The 20138-nt window shown below is 50.1% G+C and overlaps 4 protein-coding genes across 4 annotated transcripts; 3 read left to right on the top strand and 1 right to left on the bottom strand.

Moving 5' to 3' along the window:
* Window positions 1-2657: 2657 nt before the first annotated feature.
* CGCA056_v007288 (uncharacterized protein) lies at window positions 2658-3395 on the top strand (the record flags this gene model as incomplete). Its single annotated transcript, XM_037322537.1, has 1 exon — window positions 2658-3395. One exon carries the CDS (start codon window positions 2658-2660, stop codon window positions 3393-3395), a length of 738 nt encoding a protein of 245 aa, XP_037179135.1.
* Window positions 3396-3756: 361 nt separating this feature from the next.
* Window positions 3757-4800, bottom strand: CGCA056_v007289 (Short-chain dehydrogenase TIC 32; the record flags this gene model as incomplete). The annotated part of the gene is made up of 1 exon (XM_037322538.1): window positions 3757-4800. The coding sequence occupies one exon, from the start codon at window positions 4798-4800 to the stop codon at window positions 3757-3759; it is 1044 nt and encodes a 347-aa protein (XP_037179136.1).
* Window positions 4801-5526: 726 nt separating this feature from the next.
* CGCA056_v007290 (putative oxidoreductase) lies at window positions 5527-6696 on the top strand (the record flags this gene model as incomplete). Its single annotated transcript, XM_037322539.1, has 5 exons — window positions 5527-5604; window positions 5667-6203; window positions 6316-6384; window positions 6438-6531; window positions 6590-6696. 5 exons carry the CDS (start codon window positions 5527-5529, stop codon window positions 6694-6696), a joined length of 885 nt encoding a protein of 294 aa, XP_037180027.1.
* An 838-nt stretch (window positions 6697-7534) lies between these two features.
* Window positions 7535-9766, top strand: fmn1 (Riboflavin kinase; the record flags this gene model as incomplete). The annotated part of the gene is made up of 1 exon (XM_037322540.1): window positions 7535-9766. One exon carries the CDS (start codon window positions 7535-7537, stop codon window positions 9764-9766), a length of 2232 nt encoding a protein of 743 aa, XP_037180026.1.
* Between the last annotated feature and the right edge of the window lie 10372 nt (window positions 9767-20138).

Consider the following 20138-nt stretch of genomic DNA (forward strand, 5'->3'; position numbering starts at 1 on the left):
TGTCTTGAATCAAGGGGAAGGCTTGAAGTAGGGAATGAGGGGCCGGATCTGAATAACATGAATGAAGCAACATACTTACTCACACGAGTAAGTCGGAATTCTCCGTTAATATGGGATATGAGGCTCGTGTGAGAATCGGCATTCAAATTTCTGCCAATATGTGTAATACGCTGGTGCGTCGTCGTCGTTATCGTCACACAATCTTGATATAGCATAGCCGTACGAGGCTCCATTTCCAGTATTCATCCGTCGAATGTATGTATATCTCAAATCATTCTTTTGAGCGCAACCGCTGATCTATGATCATCGAGGTTTGAAAGGTGCGTGTATTTCCAGTCTAGCTGCACCGGGACTTGTACGGATGTGATTAGCATTGAAGATTAGCCTCCAACTCCGTTCGCCCAGGTTGAAATCGATTGCCACTGCCCATTCATGTTTGGACTACCCGTATTGGTGCCTCTATTGGCGCCTCCGTTGACGCTGCCTTCGGGTTTCCGTATGTTGTTTCCAGCATTCCCCCGTTCAGTTTTGCGACTCTTGGAGTTCCTGCTTTTCCCAGCTCACTGTTTTTCGCCTCCAACACCAATGTCTTGGACTTCCATCTCTTCTTGATAATTCCTGCCCATGCTGTCCGCATAGCACTTTAGACTCCATTATCGCCGTATTTCAAGTCATCTTTTCCTCTCCCCAATGATATTCGAAAGGGGACGGCATCATTTCTGTGCGGCTGTTGGAGGTCAAGTACATTGCGCAATTCTGTCCAACGCCTGGGGGAAGTACACCTCAGTAGCCTTAAGACTGTACCGATTACGACGATGGCGATCAAAGCCCTGGATGCAAGGAAACCCATGCTGTGCAGTGTCTGGCTGCTAGGGGCTTGGCTTATTCTGACGATGCCTGTCGCAAAGCCGACGGGGAGGAGCACAACGGTGACACGGGTGAAGAGCTGGTTCTCGCGTCCACACTAGTCTTCCTGATTTTTGGGTATCATATCAAGCTTCTTGAGGAGTGATTCTTCGAGCTTAGAGGATCTGAGAAGAAGGCATCTTAGCCCCATGTTATCGCGGGTAGTTGTCGTGAAGAGTTTCTGGATCCTGACACGGTAGCAGCCCTCGTAATTGGAAGTCCGGCGTGGTTTCTCGGTCTTTCGGTCGCTCTCTCGATTCTCCCTGTTACTATTCCAGCCAACCGGAGAGTAACCAATCGCATCACCGTTTGCTCACTAAGACGGAGAAATTGCCTTTCCATGTCATAGAGTGTTCCGCTGGCTCGAGCTAAACCAATGACTGATTATCCAATGAGGCGATCAAGAATTCCATGTCATTATTGAACGACTGAACTCCGTAGAGGAGACATTCACCATATTCAATGTGTTGAAATTTAATCTTTGGAGACCGAAGTCTCGGTTGCAGCGTCTATCACTGAACCAGATAGTGTACCAATTTGTGGCCGCCTCCTAAACTGTTCAGTCCTTTTCTGACTGTTTCTGTCAACGAGCTTCTGCGACTGAATGTGCTACTCTGATGATGTTGTTGCAAAAAAAAGTTGAATCATTCCGTTTCACAGCAAGCTCAAAATACAGGCACCGAGCTCTCATCTCTTCACTACATCTTTGACTGAGTGATTGATCCTCCACCAGGGGATCCTTTGGAAGCCGTAGCGTATTCAATGACTTCAGAACTTTTGGGATAAATTCGAAGGCGTTATGACGCTGCTCGTGACATGGTGCGTGAAAAGATCCGTCCGGCGACTGGCTCGGAAACAGAAATGGGTCACGATTTTGAACAGGGGTGCGACACTGACAATCGGCGGAGGCGTTTAGGCAGAATGGGGATAGGCCAACCACATTCTCGCAGCCAAGCATCTTCTCGGCAATGATAGGTTGAGTCGCTCCAGCATGCTGCACGTAAGATCAGATCGAGCTTAGCTGACCGCCCTCGTCTTTGACGACCTGACGTCTTCCATGACTTGAGCCGAGAAACTAAGCCACATATTCCATCTGCACCCGAGTTGATACCGTAAGAAGTGATGAAAAAACCCACAGGATTCCATATTTTCTCTTCTTTTGAAAAACACGGCTATCGCCTGGAATCTGGCGAAAAACTGCCTAATTCATTGGCAATCAGAAGTTGTTTCCGCCATCTTAGCCTTGACATGAGTCATACCTGGGATCAGTTCCGCCAGCAATGGCGTCAGCCTGGTGGTCTGTTATCTGTTCTCATGCTTTTTGGTGGCGATAATGTAGGTCGGGCTCTAGCCCAACTCGCTGGTGTTGGAGTGGCCCCAGTTGTGTTCTCCTTTGGTAAGAGTGCTTCTCCCTGGGTCTCATCCCTCAATGTTCTAATTTCTGAACAACATCAGGCTGGGTAGCATACTCAATGTCGGCCGTTGTATCAATGATGGGGGACAGTAGGCTGATGCCGAAAACCCCCGATTTTCCCTGCAAAGTCGTCAATGGCAGAACCGGGTACTCAGTCGATAATTCATCTTGGATTCTCGGTAGGCTGGTTCGAGATTTCGACACTTGGAAAGACGAGACCACGGCACATTTAACATCGCAATTGCTGGAAGCAAAGCGGGTCGAACTCAATCAATCAGACCTAGAGGTTACTAAGCCAGTGCGGAGTGGGTTGGTTGTTTCTATCTACGCGCCCAGCATGAATAGATGCAGCGGCGTTCCTCGTCACGACATCGTCTACTGGACCGGTCTCGGAACCATTTTGGTTCAACTGGGCATTTCTACTATCCCAATAGCAAACGAGAGGGATTGGACCATCCTCGTTCTAACCATTGGAGGGACTATACTGGCCATTCTTACTAGTCTACTTCCACAATGGAAGTCAGAGAAATGGGCATGCCGAACGTATTCGAAGGACACCTACGTCGTGACCGGCGGTAATGGGTCCCAGCATGCCATAGTCATTCTAGCGAACGGGCACGGCCTGAATCTCGAGGACTTGGCGGCGGGACACAGAAACATGGACGTGACAGCCATCATGGCTACTAGAGTGGCCATTGTAGCCCTCTCCGCATTGTGGATTTTCTTTGTCATCTCAGCTGCCGGAGTCGGTGGCAATGCTTGGTTTGTGTTAGTCGTGGGAGCAGTTGGAATGAATCACAATACTCTAGTCGCCGGGGCAGCCCGAAAACCGGAAAGCCACGGTATTCATCTTGACTTCGTCGAAGTTATCGGAGCCACGGAAGTTATGAAGACCCTAATAGCTGTCGAGAAGAAGTATCCTTGCCTTGGCCGGAGTATGCTAAGCGAATTTTCCCCGGGCCGGCTAAGCGAAGACGAAATCCAGCTATGGAATGGCCTGGAGAAACGTGTGGGAAGTAAGAAGCCTTCATGCCAGGCTTCCAGAACACGTTCTGAGCCATCCGCATTTAAGTAGCAGAACTAGAGTCACCGTCATAGAGGGAAAGCATAACCAGGATATTGTTGAAACTTATTGACAAGCATGGAGGACCAGTCGTTGACAGTGTCGGTCACATCAACGTTGATCACAAAAGCCACATGGTTATGCTGTGTTCCGCTCGACATACGGGCTTACTGGCGCGGTATCGGTAGCTGATCAGAAGACTGAGTAAGTCTTTTGTAATTGCGGTGCCTTCCAGGCACAAATTTGCTCTGACCTGGGGATTGTGCGTAGTCTTGATATTGCAGCATGAAGAATCAACTATGAGCAATTGATCGAGAGTCGATCGTGGCTTTCGTACAGTAGGATGTACTTGGTACTGTCCAATTCAACAAGACTATTGCATCAGACGTGGAATCTCTGCCCCTTCTTCAAGTCCAATCATTTTACTTGACTCATCCCATAATTTGCTTGCTTTCTGCTCATCAAAAGCCCACGAAGCATGCCCCAAGTCCGTCTGAGAAGAAGGATCAACCGCATGACCTTGTTCAACACAATCGGCAAGATACCTCCCTCCGTTCCCTTCCCACTCTGCACCAACCGCAGCCAGAACAGTCGGTGCCGCTCCCTGGGCCGCATTTTTAAAATGCCGAATCTCCTCCCAATCCCCTTCAGGGATCTTAAGCGGGTCATCCTCGATGTGCCGGGAAATCATAGTCAACACGCTGCCTGGATGCACAGAAAGTGCATGAAGCCCCTGATCGCCGAACCGATGCTCAATCTCGTTAGCCAAGTAAATGTTAGCCGTTTTGGACCTTGCGTAAGCTCTGAGTGGATGATAAGGTAGGTGGTCGTAAGTGAAGTCGTTGACATCGATCGGGCCGAGTCGATGCACAGACGAAGTGACGGATATTACGCGAGAGTTGAAAGAAGGGGACGATGTGGATAGAAGGGCCTGCTGTAGAAGCCGAAAGAGAAGAAAATGGCCGAGATGGTTCGTCGAGAAGTGTGTCTCGAACCCGTCGATGGTGCTGCTCTTGGGGCACGCCATGACTCCTGCGTTGAGGATAAGCATGTTGATTCTGTTATTGGTTTTTGCGAGGAAGGATTGAGCGGCGTTGCACACAGAGGCGAGGGAGTCAAGAGAAATCTCAAGCAGTTGAAGCTGTGCTCCACTGTCTGGAGTTGAAGTTCCGGCGATGTCTTCGATTGCCTTCCGACCGCTTACGAGGTCTCTGACACCGAGGTAGACAGTTGCGCCGGCTGCATGTAGAGCTCGCACCGTTTCAAGCCCGATACCTCTGTTCGCTCCTGTCACAAGTGCGGTCTTTCCTGATAGCCCGTCACCAGCAAGTCCTTCGTCTTTGATAATTTGCAACGCGGTGGGTCGGGAGTCCCCTGGGCCCTGAGGATTTTGGTGTGCAGCGATGTATCTAGCCATAGCCGAGAGGTGCGTGTTCAACAATGCAACATTTGTTATAGAGCAATGATTATCACTTGGCTGGGCGTTTTTAAATGAAACTCATCCTCATCCTGAGTCGAGATCCAGACGTTCCTGTCCTTCCTGAATTGGCGGTTCTCTCACGTGCCTTTCAGGCAGCAGTGCAGGGATTGGCAACCTTCAACAAGCTTGCGGGCGTTCCCCCATTCAAAAGTCGGTCACATTTTGAACGAATGGATTCACGTCCTTGACTGCTATTGGTGTGAGATTAGATTGGTGCTGCGAGCAATTACTTTCATTGAGTTGTGGATGGCCGGTTCGGATTGAGGCGAAAAGAAGAGCGCGTAATCGGTTCTTCACTAAGCAGGGATGAAACTTTCACCGTACAAGCAATCAGACCTGTGCGGACGCGGGCGACATTCCCGCAACTCCGCACGGAGCTTGTCCAAGACTTCCTTCTCAGTCGGGGCTCGGAGGCGGAGCGGAGTGGGGTCGCGGTAAATGCGACGAGAGCGGCCGCTCCCGAGCTCGTCGTACTCGGGTCACCGTCATGCTTTCTAAAGCTTCACATTGAAGAAGCTCGCTATTAATTCACTCACGATACATTTCTCGTTACTACTTAAATCCTCATGCCCACGGAAAGGTCTTGACACAGTGCACATGGAAAATCAGATTCACATACAATCATTGATAGTCCAAATCCCCATTCCTCCACTTTAAGCCACGATGAGCGTCCGCTGTAGTTCTCTCAGCCCCCATAAGCCCACTCTCACAGAAGAGAACTTACCAGATCAAGCTGGAAAGGTAAGATCGTCTGTCCGATGCATCTTAAGTTCCCCGATAACTGACACACTGCCATCGTCAAGGTCTTCCTCATTACCGGCGCCTCTGGTGGTATCGGCACGGAGCTAGTCAAGATTCTCTACTCGAAGAATGCCAAGATCTGGCTCGCTGCTCGCAGCTATTCTAAAACACAGGCTGTCATCAATGAGATTAAAGCTGCTCACCCAACTTCAACGGGGGAGATGGTTTTCTTGAAACTCCAGCTAGACGACTTATCCACCATCAAGGAATCAGCGCAGCAGTTTCTTTCCCGAGAGAACCGGCTAGATGTGCTTTGGAACAACGCCGGTGTGATGGTCCCACCTCAGGGGTCTACGACTGTACAGGGACATGAACTGCAGCTGGGCATCAACAATCTCGGTCATCAGCTCTTCACGCAACTATTGACTCCCCTCTTGGAGAGGACATTGCAAATAGCGCCTCACGACTCGGTTAGAGTCATATGGGTTTCATCAAGTGCAGCTGATGGTGCGCCGCGCCCGGCCATCGACTTTGCCAACATGGACTACCATAAAGAGGAGGGAATCTGGTCCATGTACTCCAGAAGCAAGGCTGGGAACGTGATTCAGGCGGCGGAATATGCGCGTAGGATGAAGGGAAGCGGCATTCTCAGCTTGGCAAGTACCTCAACTAGCACGGGCGAGCACACTACTGAACATGCACTATTCATAGTCATTAAACCCGGGCAACTTTGTTACCAACCTCCAGCAAAATATGCCAAAAATGCAGTTGGCGATGTTTGTAAGTCCGGAGTATTCAGTCAGGCAACCAGATGAGGGCTTAACATGACATAGAAACTCATATCGCATCCGCCAAGGAATGGTGCATATACTGAGCTGTTTGCTGGGTTGGATCAGTCCTTCACTTCGGAGGACAATGGTAGCTGGGGTACGTTAACTCAGTCATCTACAGATGAATTATTGCTAACTACCAACACAAAAAATAGTTTCACCATTTGGTAAGAAGGAAGAGCCTCGGAAAGACCTCATCGATCCCGAGTTGGGCGCGAAGTATTGGGAATGGTGTGAGTCCCAGGTCAAGCCCTTTTCTTGAGCTGTCCCGGCACCGCCTGTCAAACCAAGACGATCGCGGAAAATGCTCGGTCCTAGCAGCCCCCACCTCGCTGGCAAATACGGGACTAAGTCTTGTCAATTTTATCATGCACAATATGGACAGTAATGATTGAGTTGAATATGATGTATTCCTCCTGTAATCAATGGGCAATCTTTTTTAGAAATGAGTGAAGGTGCAAATGAGAGACCCAATTGACTTCGTCCAGACAAACTTGGATGTTCTGGTTGACGACCCCGTTTGAGCGGGCGGGCGATCCGCTAACGGCAGGGTCGGGAAGCGCTAATGGCCCCCAATTTCGCCTATCGTTGGGGGGCTAGCTCGGAAAATAGACGGTGAAGTTTTCGGGATTGCGGACGGTTGGCTTTGTGTCCTTCTTGAACTTCCTGGCTTCTCCAACGCAATGAGAAGCATGTTCCTAGCCCACTGTTTGTTGATTGATCCAAGTCAAGTGACACTTCTTTTCATGTATTTAATGTTTCAAATCGCTTGTCGACGTCTGAGAAATAGACGCTTTGGCCAGGAAGAATGGTTGGGAATGCTGCTTACATTATCAGCGACCCATGCCCGCTACCGACATTCACCACCGAATTATTGACTTGGCGACACGTGATGAGACACTTCCAGATTCATCCTCATCTCAGGGGCCGCAATTCTAGAATACGAGTGTCCGGTCCCAACACAAAACACACGAAGATCATAGCAGAAACATCTCATCTTTCAAGTTCAATATCTTGAACATTTTTTCACCACACAGACTCGCAGCTCGGCAGTGAAAGGAAGCCCCCACAGCAATCACGAAGGAGCGGCAGCGAGAGTCATGGCGGCCCCAATCGCGGCCGTGAGGCGCAAACCCCTGCCGGGCCAACAGTTTCCCGGCCCGCCGCCGATGCCGCCACCTCCCGACTTCGACCCCTTTCCGCAGCGTCGACCGGTCCTTCGCGGAGAGCGGTCGACGCCGAACTTGAGAGATTCGGCGGTCCCGTCTATCTATGACCCCCCACCAGCCTACGAGGAGTTTCCGGGCGTGGACGCGAGTGGCAGGCTCAACATCATTCCCCCTAGCCCAGGGAGGCTTCCATCACCAGCGCCGCCGAGCCCGGGACCGTTGTTTCCCGGACCGCCATCTTGTGCTGAGTCTTTCAACGAGCCGAGGTATCGACCTTATCGACCTCCAGCATCTCCCATCTCTCCGGTCTCTCCCATGTCAACGGGTCCGCCTCCGCCTACAAAGTCAGAAGCATCTTCATCCGCATCTCATTACCAATCGCCACAACCAACCGGCTTTCATCCTCCGGTTAAATCGGGAACATTCGCAGTCCCTTCCAACTACATCCCTCCACCACCGCCACCTTTCCCACCCCCATCAAATGCAGCAACGTTTCCCGTGGCCACACACGAGCGCCCTCCAGCTTCCCCAGTCTTCCCAGGTCCACCATCGGCGGAGACGTTCCCCTTGGCAGGGCCTCGACCACCAGTTTCGCCAAGCTATGCCCCCTCCGAAGCACCTTCCGCAGATTCACAGACACAGGAAAAGACATTCTGGCAAACAGCGCTTGATGAGACAAAGTACTTCGCTGGCGGACTAATCAGCCACCCATTCGAGTACACCAAGCACTACGCGATCCTCCGCCACTCCACTGTCCTAGTCTGGTATCGCGGCCCCTCAACTTCAGTCACTGTCACCATCTTCTCAGATGCGCCACTACCTCCTACGCGCACGGTATGGCTACAGCGGAAGGGTTTCTCCGGGAACATGGGCATGAACCTCAAGTCCCTGGTCGGAGCGAACGACTCCTGGCTCGACGTCACCCCGTCATCACAAGCTTCGCCTACGGATATGGCAGAAGGTGATGAGAGAGGTTGCCAGCGCGACATCAAGAAGTTCCTCAAAAAGGCACCAAGGAACCTTAGCAAGCACATGCCGCGAGAGACGCATGTCATCCGTATTCCCGCAGCAGCTGATGATGGATACTTTCGCCTTGTTCTCTGCACTGGAGGTGGCGATGGCGGCAGCAGTAAGAGGAAGGTTCTTTGTCCCAGCCCAGTTTTCCGCATTGCCAGCACATCAACAGACGCGAGTGTCGTACGCGGAGCAAGCTTTGCTAGCATGCCGCTCGAACTCGGTATCAAAGCCGGCTCGATCGTTGCCAACACCGTTGTGAATAGGTACGTGGGACCAGCTGCTGCTGTGGTGCAATCGCGTACGAAGAAGCTTCAAACGGCCAAGTTCGTCACGAAACACGCCACTCACATCGCCTACGGCAAGTCTGCCATCGATAAATCAGGCATCAAGACGACTGTTACGGAGTATGAGGCGCAGTATGCCACCACAAGAGGTGACGGTTACGCCCCTTGGCAAGACGGCGAATCAGGGTTCGATGAGGCACCTCCAGAGGTGATTGGCCCCGATTCTGGACCAATGGACCCGTTTCCTATCAAATTCGATGGAAGAATCGTGCGCAGCACCGGAAGAGGCGGCATGGAGCTTGGTATCCCGACGGCAAATCTCAGTGGCATACCTGAGGACGTTAAGATGCGCATGCGAGGGGTTTACTTCGGTTGGGCCCGTATTGTCCCAAGGAGCGGGCTGGAGCACATTTCCACCGACTGGCACGAGAGTATCATCACCGTCGGGCCAGCCCCCTACGCTACTCCTCGTGTGGCCGCTGAAAATGTCGCGACGGTGCACATCATTCATGAGTTTGGTGGTGTCCTGTTCCTGGAGACCAAGCTGAAGGTCTTGGTTATGGGGCAACTGCGGATGGCTACGCCCCCAGTTGGCTCAGACGCGGCCCTGCAGGCGTACGGGACGGATGTCTTGCTTTCCGTTGCGAGTTTGAGTCGTGACAACTGGGGTCCGATTGAGACAAGGGAGAGGATGAGGACGATGAGGAGCGAGATGAGCTTAGCTGATCGGTATGTCGAGACGAGAGAAAAGGTCCAAAAGCAGGTTGATCGGATACCGGTCCATCTTGCCGGTGTGAGGACTGAGGGCGCAGCGCTCAGGGACAAAGCTTATGGGAACGGAGGTATCTGGATCTCTCGATAAGTTTATACGACGCTGACAGATGCTTCTGTTTTCACAACATAGAAGTCTGGTCGGCGTAATTGGGAACCATGACTCGCACTGGGAAATCGACTTCACATCACTTGCTTGGACGATATTCGTTAATGGCTCTATTGGATGTCGACTACATATACATACGAAAAGGGAGAAAGATTGTCGGATTGAAAGCTGGAGGAAAGGGGTAGGTGCAAAATAGACAAAAGGGCGATGACCACCCCGCGTGTATTTCGATACGAAACAGCATCTCCAAATCCTGGCTGAACGAAGATAGTTCAAGCCATCAATAAAGTGTCATCTTGTACGTCGAGCATGGATTGAACACACCTTGTTGGGAGCTTGATTCCTCACTTGTCTGTCGTTGCTTGACTCACCGCCATCTCTGAACTCCCTAAAGTTTCAATCAGTCCACGGCATCGGTACTGTAAACTTTCCAAAGACTGTGTGAACAAAATAGGTTTCTCTCTGTGTGCTTCTTTCCCAGCTTCACTCTAATGTTTTGAGAATCTTCTCAATTCTGTCCGCAAACAACCCCTTTCGAGTAAGAAACATCTTTGCAGCGTTCTCTGTCATCAAAAGAGTCTCTGAAATTCGCTGGGGACGGATTTCAGGTTTCCTAAGCCTTCTCAGTAAGTCATTGAATGTGCTTTCTAGCATCTGCTCGGAATCATTGCCAGCTAGCTGGACAGGAAGTAAAGCGGCAAGCGTGTGTAGTCGATCTGGGTGATCCCACCCTAGTCGATGTTCCTGTGCTCGAAGAACCCCTAAGAGACTAGTTTTTGTTGCCTCAATTTCCTTAGTGTCAACTTCAGCTTGACTATTGAAAAAGAGGTTCACCATGATGAATTCCTGGCGTGCTCGAAGGACCGTTGGATGTTCATTGCCAAAGCTCGTCACCGATAAATCCAGGGAGAAAGCAGGATGACCAATCTTCTTCAATGAGCAAGTATTGTTCTTCTCAAACTCTGACATGAGCTGTTCACGCTCAAGATTTGTCCGCTTGTCGTTATCAATGGGTGGGCTCGTGTCACGTTTGGTCGAGCAATGTGCGTGACACATTGAGGCCGACAGGTCCGTGGAAAAAGCAGGAAATTTTGCGTTATCGTAGGGCAAAACGTTGATCCTGTAAGCGGGCTTGTCCCTGCATCTCAGGTTGTCAAAAGCTTGATTCGTAACAAATTGGAAATGACTGTTGGCACAATTGTAGTGTCGAGTTCGTTCAACCGGGTTGGCGGCATACGTGAGACTGGATATTTCGACTCTCCCAAGTCCAATTGCAGCTTCCATTGTCATGTCCTTGGAGTCACCAAGCTGTTGTTGGCTAGAGCTGAATACCAAATGAAATAGAACGCTGGCATATCTCACCCCTTCGTGAGATCGACTGGCTGACTCGATTTTACCGAGAATGAGAAAAGAGCTTAGAGCCTCAGGGTGAATGATATCATCCTCAATTCTCACCGGGTCGTTCAAGGTTACCATAGATCGCCGATAGTAGTAAATATCCCTGGTCCGTATGAGCTTCTCAAAGCAGGCCTTGGCGCCAGACTCGCTCGTCCACAACAAGAAGTTTGGCGGTACGCCCTGAAATAATTCAAGCTGTACTTTTAAAGCTCTCAAGATGTTATCCCTCGCGGTAGCTAATTTCCCTAGATGATATTGAGCAAGGGCCAGTTGTGCTTGAGCTTTGAGGGCAAGTGGGTGTTCTGCTGTCCACTTGTGTGTGGCAGATTTCTTCGCCGAGTCTAGAATAGATTCCGCAGTTTTGAAATTTCCGCTTTGTAGCTCAAGGAAACCCGCTTGTAAGCTCAGCATGACCGTTGTAGGACATGTCGTCTCCGGATCGGCTGCAATTCCTAGCGCAAGGGACATGCGCGCAACTGTGCTTAAGCCTTGAAGCACTCTGCCTTCAGCTTGTGCCACAGATGTCAAAACGCTCAGAGCACCGATGGCTAAGGGGTGGCTGAGTTCTGTATGCTCCTGTATAATCCTGAGAGACTTCTCAATAAGAACACGTGCTTGGTCAAACCGTGATGTGAGAACCATAAGTTGGCTGGTGAAAACCGATGCATGAAGTGTCCAGAGATGTGTTTCGCCAATGAGAATGATTGAATGGTTGAAAGTTCCAAGCATCACGCCTAGAGCTTGTCGGTAGTCCCCCCGAAGAGCAATAATTCGCGACTTGGTGATGTTCAACGAAACATATGCCACCTGATGGTCGATCGGTTCCTCATTGAGAGATCTTGCTGAAAGACTTCTAGACAGATGCCGAAGCAACCGCTGGGCTTTGTCGAGTTCCGAATTCGCCGTCTTGAATTTTCCGGTGTTCGCCACCGAAAGCGCCCGTAGTTGAAAAATATGAATGAGCTGTAAACCGGCCGGAACCTGTATAGGCAGTTTGATTTCCGTTACTTTGTCCGTCGAACTACTGAACGCGGCTTTGGCATCTTCCTCGAGTTGGTCAAACGCCTCTTTATACTCTCCAAGTCTAAATAACGCCTCAGCGAACCAGTATCTTGCGACCGCACGAATTTCGGCTGTCTCTTTCGGATTGCGATTTTCTCTCATAGCCGTGATGATACTCAGCTCCCGTTCTAAATCCTGACGTCCCATTGTAACCTGTCCTGCAATAATTTTCAGAGCTGCCCTAGACGTTCGAACTTCCACGGCATGAAGAGAACCAGGGTCATGCCCTGCTCGTAGGTATTCGTCGACGTCATGAAGACCAGGCTGTATATCCCTGATGTGCATGTGGACCAGGGGATCCAAAGTGCCCCGAGAAAAGCCATATCTTGGTAGTGGTACAGACTTGTAGCCCGTATTGACTCTGTCCGGGCCCCCCGGTTGTGACTCAGGAAAGCAGTCGGGAGAGTCTATGTCGTTTGGCACTTTTGCCCCAGTCGTTACTGAATTTCTTGGCTGACGGTAGTTTGGATACAGTGTGACTGTTCCATGGCGTATTTTTTGGGGTTCCCCTCCGGTGGAAGCCTTTCTCAGTTGTAACATTGACGCTGTGTTGCCCCAAGTGGTTTGCTTTCTTGATTCGGCTACCGCAAGGCTGTTTGCAACTTTGATGATGGCAATAGCAGCTTCGATGCTCTTTTCGTAACTGCCTCCATGGTGTACTGGCTCATCCAAATCTACAATCCAAGTGACTGGCCGAATGAACGAGTTCTTCTCAAGCGCTACCTCCGTGAACGTTTCCGTGATCTTTGCCAGACGTTGGATATCCGGAATCTTTCTGGCCCCATCTTGTAGTTGTTGACCTCTGATACGGTTTGAATGGCGCATAAAGACCAGACCTACCGTTTCTTTGTGTAACTGGGATTGATAATGGCCCATCATCTCCATAATTAAGTAGGATGTGACCTCGTCCACGACGAAGCAGAACTTGTGGCATGGCGGCTTTTTCCAGGCGTCTGCGGAAAGCTTTGAACGCTTCGACAGCTTGTTGAGCACTCTTTCTTCGAACTCGCCGATGATCTCGACATAGTTGTCGTAGCCATCGTCATCGAATGATACCGTAGTTAAGCGTCCAGTCCATGCAGCGCCCTCATACAAATTAGCGATGGCGTTGTTGGTGATCTCTCTTTCCTCAGAGCTAGGTTGACATGATAGAAAGAGAACGACACTACGACATTTATTAGCGCACATAGGCCTAGGTACAGCGACGATACACGAACTCAAGCAGTAAAGGACCTCTCTTGCGAAAAGGACTCTTCGGACGGTGGCCCACCCGTACTTCAAGAGACTGTAGTGAGATATTAGAAATATAGAGATCCATTCGTTAAATATGTACGAACCCTACTCATGGTGTAGTCTCCCGCACAACTGGAGCCTTGTTGGTCTTCTGTTTAGTGAGGGGAATTCCTGCACACAACTTCGAAGGGGGTGCCAGTTCTTTTGTGCTGGAGTGAGCTTACCTCTCATGAACGGAATCCTGCGTCTGGTGCTGGGTGGCTGCGCAAATTCCAGTCATTCAGCCATGGTGGCGCGGCTGCAAATGCCCAAATGGACAAAGGGGTGTGCAAGTGCTCTGAATCTGGTGTGTTACACAACATAGCCTGGTTTTGGTCTGACATAACTGTGGCAGTGTGGGACAATGTGTCAAAATGCAAATGTGTAGTGGAATTACTCATTATTGTAACGACTGTTGGCGTTATGTACATACGCCCATGTGAGGCTTTTATTGGCCGGAAACTCCCTTAGGTTAGATGGAGGGGGGGTGTGGGAGGGCTGGGGCGACTCTATCGCGGACGGTCTTACATCGGGCTAAGTAAGGCATGTGGTAGTATTTCTGCTCATAAGGGGGCTTGTATGTCCACACTATGCTTCCCACGCCAAGGAGCCTCCAACCCTCGCCGCCGACAATACGGGACTGTCTCTGCCTATCCACTACTTGAACGAGACATATTTAGCCGCCACGTACGCCCCGGGTGACCTTGGAATTGAACCCGGCCCTCACCCGTCGGAGACACACGGATTCTTACCTTAGTCTGCAGTCGAAATTCTCCAGCTAAATTCGGATAGCCTGATGTATGTTTCAATGCAATAGGAGGGGTCAGCAGATGTTTGACTGCATCCTCACTGTCAGCCTCCATGCATTATTAATTTGTGGACTCGCTGCATGTCCAGGGTCTCATGCAACATGCAATACCTGCAAGACATACAGAGATAGCGAAGTTCAGAGCGGAAAAGTGAAGCCCTGGAAGGATGGTGGGTAAGCTCAACAGGTCTTGCTGGCAGATATGCAGGCGAGGAGGTCTATGGGCTGTTCATATGACCCGCCTGCTCCTCCAAACTAATGCTCAACTTTCAGTCCAGACTAGTCGGTCAATCCGCAACAACCACACCGTCGAAATTTACCCGTCCATTCTTTGTATCGGGGCACCCAGCCGACTAGCTCAGAGATGCAACACATAAGAGGTATCTTTAACGACCAAAAGACCACTGGAGTTCCATCTATTCCATACTATGAGGAAGAGCTCCAAGATTGTCAATACCCTGGGGGCACCTATAAGGCATTTGTTGATTTTCCGGCCGCTCACGGATGGCGGGTGGCACCGGGCTACATCTTAACTCCCTGTGCACAAAACGACTGTTGCAGACTGAAACCATACCCTTTCTTACAGGCATTGATTTTCTTCCAACTTCCTCAGGCTTTCTTCAACTTTGGAAGTGAGACACCCATAGACACGAAATTCATAGAGGGGCGTTCGATTGACACACAAGACTTGGAGAGGGCACTGCAACTCTGGCATCAAAGTATTCTCGAACTCCATTCCAACAAGCCTTTGGAGGCGGTTCAAAAGCTTTCCGAGGCAAACGAAATGCTTGTCCTGGCGAGAGGCGTTAACGTCCCACACCCACTTCTGGGCACCCCCCACATTTGGGCACCCCATTTTTGATGCCCTCACCTTTATACACATCAACTTCAACCAATATTTATATGTACTATGATGCGACGACGATGCAACTTTCGCTATCACTAGGGTTTTCTGACTCGCTGGACTCATCTGTGCTACTTTCAAGTTCGCCCGCCTCGATTTGAGCCCTCCGAATAGCCTCAATATCGGCAAACTTCGAATTTGGGCTCATTTTGACCTTCTTCCGTTTCCTGGCCCTACTGGCATCAACCTCTGCCTGCAGTGCCTCAATCTTTCGCTGGGCTACTGCTAATTGGTATGCCTTCTCATCAAAGCCCTTCTGAACCTTCCGGAAAAGCAGGCGCTGCGTATGCTCATCGTTATCTAGCTTGCTGAACAGGCTGAACTGATCCTGAAGCTCATCCCTCTTCTTGGGGGTTGACCAAAGGACTGCTCATGTATCTGCCGCCCATTTTTCGCTTGCTTTGCCATCAGAGAGCCCTTTGCAGACCTGACCAGCTGGTTTGGCAGGGGTTGATGTGTTCTCAAGCAGCAGAGGGCTCATGAGGGGTCTAGCCATACTGACAGGCCACAAACCAGTCCATTTCCAGCCACTGATGATGTTCTTGCTTGTCAGGGCTGCCTTACGCGCCTTGCCATAGCATATAACGAAGTTTCTCTTGCCCACAACTGTACCAGCATCCCATTCAGCCAGTAATCCAAGCTCCTTCTTGTATGCTGCCTTGAGGGGCCCAAAAACCGACTGATCAAGTGGCTGAAGGACGTGTGACGTGTGTGCTGGCAAGAACAGCAAGTGTATCTTGTTCCTGAAGCATGTATACATAAAAGCAGTAGTCTCATGGCTTCCATGACCATCCAAAATCAATAATCTGACCTCTGAGGGGTCCCCTGGCTGGGTTGAAGGAATAAAGACCTCTGTTAACCACTTGACAGCTGTAGAGTCTGAAGTCCACCCATTTTCTGTAGCTGTGAACTTCCAGGATTCATATGGCGTCAGATCTAGAGGGAACCACTGCTGCTGGACACTCTTGCCCTTGTATATAACAAGTGGAGGCAGTGCCTTGCCAGTTGCAGAGATACACTCGATCAGAGATGTCCAAGCACGCGATCCAGGCTGTTTCTTGCGGATAGAACGAGTTTCTGATGATCTAAGGACAAGCCTATTTGATCCTCTGCCTTCTAGAATACCAGTCTCATCCATATTGTATCGATTGGAGGCCTTGATGGCCATGATCTCAGGTATGGCGAGGTGCTTGAACCATTGCCTGATTATATTAGTTGAAGCTCTATTGATACGCTGGGAATCGATTGCTCTGCTTCTTTGGACCCTTACAGATGGGTTTCTCTTAATAAAAGACTGCACCCAGTTCTTTCCAAGAGGCTGGGAGTCTCCATGGATCTGTAGGATGCGTTCAGCAAAATCCTTGAGTTGCTGATGGGTTGGAGGAAGGCCTAGGGCAGCCTGGATTCGAACCCATTCAGCCAGATGACTTTCCTGGGTTGGAGAAAGCCTTTGCAGATCAGAAAACGCTATATCTCGCGTCTGCACACCTCTGATCCGATTCTGTAGAGTTGAACGCGGCACACCATGCTCAAATGCAGCTTTTTTGACAGATGTACCGTTTGCGATAGCAGCAAGCGCCCGTAGGACGTCATCTTCGGAATATGAGGGCATCTGATGCGTATAAAGCTATATACCAAAAATGAAGTCAATTGGGTAAAGATTGATAAAGTTGTGTAGGTTTGAAGGTGGCGGGTATTCATGGCGGTGAGGCATTTTTGGGGTGCCCAAATGTGGGGGGTGCCCAGAAGTGGGTGTGGGACGTTATCCTCGCTAACGTCGCCGGACAGCCCGAACTACTGGCCGACACCATGGGTCTTGAGGAACCCACTAAATGTGCTACACGAAGCGTCTTTTTTGAACCGTCCAATAGCGAGCCTGAGACGACCGAAATGGAAGAAATCCTGTGTCTGATGATTTTTGGAGAGACGCTGTCAGCCTCATTACTTCACGCTATTCACGCCTGTGGCCTTGATTTTGGTGGGTGGCAGGAAGATGGAGACACCGGCTGGGGACCGCCAGGTTACATTCGTCATAAGTGGCAGAAGGACAAATGGTGTCTGCGCTCACAAAAGGTCTTGAGAGGAAAGCTTGGACAAAGTGCATTGCTCCTATGGGCTACCCTGAGAAACCATAAGAGTAATCAGCACGTGAGACATTCACACCACTCATCAGAGAAGTGCACCAGCGAAGACTGCAAGTTTATCGAAGCCGCCTCCAAGTCCGCGGACTCAAGCGATCCCAGATATAAGCCTGCGCATAGGTGCGATAAGCCAGTCGCCTGCGAAGACGTCGAGACAGACGAAGACCTTATTTTTCAGGCGTTAGAAAACGGAGGAAACGAGGACAAAGAGGGTGCTTTTCCTCTTCTCCGAATAGGGCGGCAAAACGGTGTCCTCAGTGTCGGGGTGAAAGAGTGGCAACCGGGAGACGACTTTGCTACCCTGTCACACGTTTGGTCCCAAGGACTCGGAAATCCATCGTCAAACAGCATTCCTATTTGTCAGCTTGAAAACATTGAGAAATGTCTCAATGAGCTTTTTGGGAATGTGCAATGGGACGAGAGACCTAGAGACGAGCACATGAGTGAAGCAAAAAAGGGACATCTCTTCTGGCTTGATACCTTGGCCATTCCGCAGACTAGACAGCATGCACCCATGGTCGCCGGGTATGGAGGGCTTACGAGAAGCGACTTCAAAAAACGAGCAATCAATCGGATCAATCACGTTTTCAGACAGGCGAGGCATTGCATTGTCATTGACCAGCATCTTTTCACCAAGGGGCAGATCAATCATAACTGCGGAACGGTAGCCATTGCACTACTCTCATCTGGATGGATGATGAGACTGTGGACACTGCAAGAAGCATTCGACAGTGAATCTCGGAAGGTGCTAGTGCGCGGAAAACCAAAACTACTATGTTTAGAATTACTTCCGACCGAACCTTCCCGGAACTCAACGATGAGATGGACAATTGAGGGTATGATAATGAAGAAGCTCGATGACAATATGATGAAGAATCCGCCACATTTGAGTTCTCAAAACCCGGGGGCTTTGATGATTGCCAATGCTTGGCGGGCAGCTCGGTACCGAGTACGTACGACAGCGCTAGCGACAAACAAACATAGGACTAACTGGCATTTAGACTTTAGAACGGCTGGCAGATGAGACCCAGGTTTTGTCGAGTCTTTTGAGAATCCCGATCCCACAGCGGCCTAAGGATCTCAGCTCCAACGACGATTATCGTTCAGAACAAGTATCCCCATCTGGGGTGCTAAGACGAGAAGAGCTCATGGTGGAGTTCTGGCGACTGATTGAAGCAGACGAGCGGTACAGTTCATGCATTCCCGCCGGGTTCATCTTTCTACCAGGCAGGAGGCTTTCAGTTCAGGGGTTTGGATGGGCACCACTCTCTTGGATGTGCCACGAGGATGAGCCCTACCCCTACCCCTTGGCTCACCCAAACTTTGTCTTGGGACTGGAACGTCATGGGATCCTGGTTCAGTACCCAGGGTTCAAGCTCTATGCTACCGAAGGGGCACTGGACGAAATATTAGATTTTGACAGGAACAAGCCATTTTCTTTCTCGGTCCACGGAGAGCTTTCCGAATGGTATCGGGTCAAGAGAGTCGAGGCAAATGACAGAAACCCGACGAACGCAGTGAAATTTGCAGCCGACAAGTCAAAAGATTGGATGGACATACTTCGAACCAAAGTCAAACACAAACATTTCCTGCGACTCGCTATTATTCTCTCTCGGCCGAGACCAGTCGAGACTCCAGCGGAGATCGGCATTCTTGTTGAGCTAGTTGATCCAGAAAGAGACGCGGGATTCGCCAGCCACAACGACGTCGCCTGGGGCGTTCTCTACTGTCAAGTCATATGTCGAGTGCACATTTCACATCTGCCTTTGTATAAACTGAAAAGCGGCAAGGACGACACTGGTATGTTAACGCAACCTGAAGACACTTTCTTGCAACGATTTTCGACGTTTGGAACGGGGGGCCTGATGGGAGTAGCAGTCGAGCAAGCCCAAAAGTGGTGCGTAGACGGCTACGAACCAAGCTTTGAGAGAGTTGACACAGCATCGCAAGGAGAAATGCAGCGTAAGCAACCCGGAATTTCCAGGTTGGGGCCCGGTCTGGATCAGCCGGATGATATTCAACGCAACCACAACTCGGGCGACGTTTCTCAGAAGCAAAGAGACGTCCAAGGAGGGATAGAGCATCGCGCAGATGATCCGAGGGGGGTCGAAGAAAGATCATCAAATGCCGAGGAACATACAGCGAGTAGCCTTGCTACTGAATCACAGAGAGGGGGTCTTGGAAGCTTATTTGCCAAGATAAAAGGTGTTTGGAACAGTTTGGCGATCCCTAGGTAATTATACTGTGTGGAAGCAGCGCCGACTTCAAGTTCCAATGTCTTCAATGAAGTTCTGAGTGGCGATATATCCGATACAGTTGATGCATGACGCTGATGTGTATGTAATGGATGCGAATCGTAATCGGGGGAAGGATAGTAAAAACGCTTCTCCTTTTAGCTAAATTCAAACGTTTGGTTCAAATTCATTCAGTTTGAATCCTGATACAGCATAGGTCTCATTTCGAAGCGGTGATAAAGTGATAAACACTAAATAAGTGAGTAAAACCTCGTGATTGAAAGGATTTCCCGTCGACAGAAACCTAACAGTCCTGGGCAAACCAAAAGTATTAATAGCTAATACGATGACTACCAAAATCATTCCGATACTTCTTCGGCTAGAGGATATAGAAATGCGGGTATATCTTGGCCACTTCGATGTCTTGAAGGACCTTCACTGGGAAATTTCTTGCGCCACTCCTCGCGTTTCTTCTCGTACTCCTCTCGATCATTATCCCACCATTTCGTTTCTGCATCTTTCAGATTCCCAGGAA

Source organism: Colletotrichum aenigma (genome assembly GCF_013390185.1).
Source record: "Colletotrichum aenigma strain Cg56 chromosome Unknown KSG_Cg56_contig04, whole genome shotgun sequence".
In the NCBI taxonomy this organism is placed as follows: domain Eukaryota; kingdom Fungi; phylum Ascomycota; class Sordariomycetes; order Glomerellales; family Glomerellaceae; genus Colletotrichum; species Colletotrichum aenigma.